General features: G+C 27.6%; 1 protein-coding gene across 1 annotated transcript; it reads left to right on the forward strand.

Moving 5' to 3' along the window:
* The first annotated feature begins 2,150 nt into the window (after positions 1-2,150).
* LOC135957249 (uncharacterized) lies at positions 2,151-3,369 on the forward strand. Its single transcript, XM_065507961.1, has 4 exons — positions 2,151-2,315; positions 2,375-2,554; positions 2,610-3,077; positions 3,141-3,369. Exons 1-4 carry the CDS (start codon positions 2,166-2,168, stop codon positions 3,210-3,212), a joined length of 870 nt encoding a protein of 289 aa, XP_065364033.1. The 5' UTR covers positions 2,151-2,165; the 3' UTR covers positions 3,213-3,369.
* Positions 3,370-5,262: the final 1,893 nt, after the last annotated feature.

Raw genomic sequence — 5,262 nt, forward strand, 5'->3', positions numbered from 1 at the left:
TTTTTAACTATGACCTAAAATATTCATTTCATTTCAATATTGAAAATTCATTATATACTTTAAAAAGAGCTATATTTCCATTATTACTTAAAAATGACGGATTAAACATTTTAGAAGAAAAAATTAATATTGTTGAAACTATTTGAACACGTATGCTACCTGCATCCATATTATCAGATTATAAATGATTAATTTTATTAATTATTGGGTTAATATAATAAATATCAACAAAAATAATCCAAGAAAAAAAAATAATTTTTTAAAAAATCGCCAACTAGTCTGTAAATCGCCAATTGGAAATTTTGGTTCCACGTTTGGCGAGAAATCGCCACATCTGACAGCCCTGAATACATGTTCTATTTCACTTTGGCATTGTTGCCTAATATAATCTCATAGATATTAGAGTAAGACATACATACATGTATATAGCCATAGGGTAACATTGAGACGAGACGTAATTGTCAGAAACCTAAGTCTGTTGTCAAAAACCTAACTCTTGCAACAACGAAATAGATGTTACGGCCATTTTCACAATTACCTAACTGTCGGTTTGTTTAACGGGGACCATTTAACCAATGGTTACCGATTTACGTTTCACCATCATTTGATTACTTAAGCAAAGCATTCAGTAGAAAGTATGGCAATAATGCATACATTTGTTTACGAAAAATAGTGTAATGAAAGATTGAAATATAAAAAATTTTCTAAAAAGACGGCATAATAAATAATAATTTGTGTTTTATTAGTTGTATAATAAAAAAAACGTATAAAACTCAAAACTATTATGGTACCTAACTGTAAAATTTACAATAGGTATTGCGCATTTTTAGCAATAAACAAACTGAACAATAATTACTGAAAACCAACAAGGAAAAGTGGACATTTGTTGTTTGGTTTGTAAGTGAAATATCCGGTGGTATCTAGATCACCCCATGTAAAATTTCCTTATCTTCGCTTTACACTTTTAAAAATTATAAATATTACTAAATATAAATGTTTTTCCATGTTCTTTTATTATATTTCTTACAATTAAGATGCTAACCGGCGAAATTTGTTCGGTTATATTTAACAGCAACTTTGTTGTTAAATAGTGTCAATTAAGAATTAATCGTACATTGTGAAATTCAAATTAGCCTAACTTGCGGTTAAAGTTCACGTTAACTTTTAATCGTACATTGTGAAAATGGCCGTTAGTTTGAAAATACATATATTTCACACTGAAACAAATTTTGGAATTGCTGTTCATCATTAAGTTTTATACAAAGTAAATTAATAAAGTAGCGACAGTACTACAACAAATACAACATTTACAAAAACCACAAGCAATTTTGTTTTTGGTTTAAGGTCTGAGCTGTCAAAATTGCCTGTTGTTGTTTTTGCTTTTGGGCTTGTTGTATTTTTCGCCACAACAACCACAAGTGAAATGACAGTTCAGACCAAAGTAAAAAAAATAGTCAGCTGTTCTACTGAGTCTACTTTATTAATTTACTTTGGTTTTATACATTCATTTTTTGTTCTCTAACAATTACCAAAATATCAACAAATAAACTGCTGAAAAGTATAGTTATTATATCTCTAATAATTGTTTTATTAAATAATGAAATTTATATCAATTAATACAAACTTTTTTGAAATAAAGAAGCAATAGTTTGACCGGTCCTAGTTTTAATCATTATTCAAATATTTCTCAAGTACATACACAAATTTAAGCTATTATTGTCATTATTTTCCTTAAATATTGCTAGTTTTCACACAAATTTAAATTGTACAAACAATTTAAATTTTATAGAAATTTGGGAAATAAACAAAATAATTACAAATTTTCAAAAATAAAAATTTTCCTCCTATTTTGGCTTTTTTGTTATTTTTCTATTTTAAAATTTTCACATGTTGCTCACAAAATTAAACTGATTTTTTGAATTAGTGAAAAAACTTCACGGGAATTTCTAAAAAAAATCCCACCTAGGAATCCTAGTTTTGGTACAATTAATGTCGAAAAAGTACAATTTTTAATGCTGAATGGTACAATTTTTAAACTGCATTTGCCATCCCTGTTACTTACTTATTCTGTTTCTGACATTTGTTGTTTTTATAAAACAACGACAAACGTTTTGTTTATCATTTGAGTATTATTATTATTTTTATTAAAATAAACATTTTAAATTATGGAGGTCACGAATGTAAAAAATAAAAATGATGGAATGCATTTGATAGTTGAAATCTGCTACAGTTTACCAAGATTACGAGAAGTTATGAAGCAATCCTGCCTGGCTGACAAATGTGATTTTTTGCAGAATTCGGAGGACGTAGAAGAGGTAAAAATGATTTAAATTTTTTATAGTATATTTAATTTATGTGATTTTACCTACAACAGATTTGTAAACAATTTAATAATCTGTTAAAAAATAATGAATTAAATCTTGATGAAATCACCAGTCTGTTTGTGGCGGCTGGAATAATTTATTTTGTGAATGCTACTCCAGAAAATTTTGAATGGCGTTCTCATCTTTTGCAGAAAACATTTCAATATGTTGACACCCTAAGTCCAATGCATGTAAGAATAATTAATGTTTAACAAAATTAATGTTTAACATTTTAATGAATTACAGTTAAATTTGGCCACACAACGAATATGGGATGCATTTCAAACAGAGGGTATGGAATTTGTCTTTAACATTCTAACAATAAGTCATCATATATCGCTAGCCAGTGAAACTGGGAGGGCAATAGCCATTTGTTTGGTATGGAAGTTGGTTTGTGAGATCACGGAAACTACAACAGATATGTGTTCTTTTCATGAGTTTAGTGAATTGATAATTATGATTGATGAATTGGATAATGAGACGTTGCAAGAGGAAGATAATATACGGATTGTCTACGTGTTGGTACAAAGTTTTGGTTTCCTAATTAATGCTATAGTTTATGGTAAAAATGATGATTTAAAAAAGGCAGGCTATCGCAACTACTTTTCCTATACACAACGAGAGTTGGAAAAGTTAAAGAAATATGGTGAACACCTGACAAGTTTATTAAAGATCAACATTTTGGGGGATAATAATTTTGAGCTTAAAATGACAGTAAGTTGAAATTGTTTTCCAAAACTGGATATTTTTTTCTTATCGTACAATTGCACTTTACAGATCATTGAATATATAAAAGTTAATATTATTGGTATTTTACAAGAGAAGATTTCTGAAATGCAAACGGCTTAATAAAGATGCTACATTTTTTCTTATAAAAGAACAGTGTATGTATCTATGTATGTGATGAGATAAGTTTTGTAAAAATTAAAAATGGTAAGTTTGTAATGTAAGCTAAAGCTTAAAATTTAGCAATCTTCTTTTTAATAAAACATTTTGTTTTACATTACACTTTTTGTTTTCTTCCGAAAAACAGTCCTTCGAATAATTGAAACAAGTTTAGGAATTTTAAAGATGTACAAACATGTATTAGATGTGTTCGGTTACTTTCCATTAAAAAATTACGCAGTAATTTTTTTAGAGAGTAAAAATAAATTCACTCTATCTAAAAATTTAAATTAATAATTTTTTACCACTTTTATGGAAAGAATTTTTAAATATTTTTTATATTGCGCACATCTAGAGATACGGTTTCACCTACTAAACCGTATATGTTTCATCAAAATTGGTGGACAATAACATACTTAAAAGTGTACCACAAAAAAACGTGTGGCCTATTTATATATAAGATGATTGATAAAGGTATTTATAGACGGCAATACTGAGTATTAATATTTGTCAAAAACTCAAGTATCATAATTAATTACATCGTCAAAACAATATTTGTATTAGATTTTCAAAAAATACAAATGATTTTCGGTCGGTATTGAAAATTTGTTTAAAACAATTCAAAAACTTTTTATTTTCATATGTATCGGGTATGTATTTATAAAAACAAATAAGGCAAATAAAAATGTCAAGAAAATCTATATCTATATAAATATATAAATGTCTTTGCAAGTTTGTTTGTTGGTTTGTTTGAGCATCACGCCTAAACGGCTGAACCGATTTTATTGAAATTTGGAACGTAGATAGTTCCTTACTGGGAAGCGTCAATAGGATATATATTTTTTATTTTACTACGACAGGGGTAGCGAAGCGCACCGGGTCAAGCTAGTATAAAATAAAAATCAAATTTTCAGAAAAATATCAACAAAGAAATAAAATATTTGTAATACTATCGTGTAAACAATGTCTGGTGCTATGACCAGTACGACACCTAAATAGCATTATCAGATATTTTAGTTTTTATATAATGCTAATTAATTTCTCATTTAAACAGAATTGACATTTTTAAGATAACGAAAATCTATCCATTGATTCAAATTTAAAAAAAAATATTTTTTTTATTACTAAAAAAAACTAATATAATTCACTGTTTTTTTTGAGACTGAAAATATAGAAAAACTTATGGTATTATTTGTCAAAACCTATTTCGGGAATTTTGGCGACTTTAGATAAAAATATTACAAATGAAAAAAATTGCGATTTTTGGCGAAATAGGACAAACATTTGGCGATGAAGGTAAAACAAATATGACAACCCGGTTCATGTGAGCAAATTTGCTTACTACACTGCTTGCAAGGCGAATTTATACAAGGTGGAGTCAGTCAAACAGCTGATAATTTTTTTTTTCGTTTTTTGGTTCTAACAACTGTCAAAGCTTGTTTTTATATTTAAATATCTACATATTCTAAGCTTATTAACAAAATATTTATTGTTTACATAAATAAGTAGAGCCCTCACTATTCAATTATCTACACTATATTAAGTTTAAATACTTATTTGTTTAATTTTTCATTTTGGTTTTTTGACATTTGTTAAGACCAATCGTTGTATTTGTAGAACTGACACCACCTTGTATGAATTCACCTTGACTGCTTGCATCGAACTTATTTAATATGATAAGGCGGTTTGCGATAATATGGTTTAAAAGCTTTTTGAAGAGCTTATGAGTAACTCCTTAAGGGCAATCAATGTTGCCATCAGCAAGATAGTTGTAAATTACACATCACTGATTCATAAATTACATAAATATCAGAAGAAAAATGCCACAAGTTACAAATTTTTAAAAATATACTGACATTTCGTGGTCATGTGGGCGAATATAATATAATTAATTAACAATAAATTTTCATATAAAATGTTATTTCGTCCTACTGTATATATACATACATAGTAATAGATATTTCTCCATACTGAATAGTTATATCGGTAATGATGATATAGTTTCCCATCTTTT

The sequence above is a fragment of the Calliphora vicina genome, chromosome 4 (genome assembly GCF_958450345.1).
Source record: "Calliphora vicina chromosome 4, idCalVici1.1, whole genome shotgun sequence".
NCBI classification, from domain to species: Eukaryota; Metazoa; Arthropoda; class Insecta; order Diptera; family Calliphoridae; genus Calliphora; species Calliphora vicina.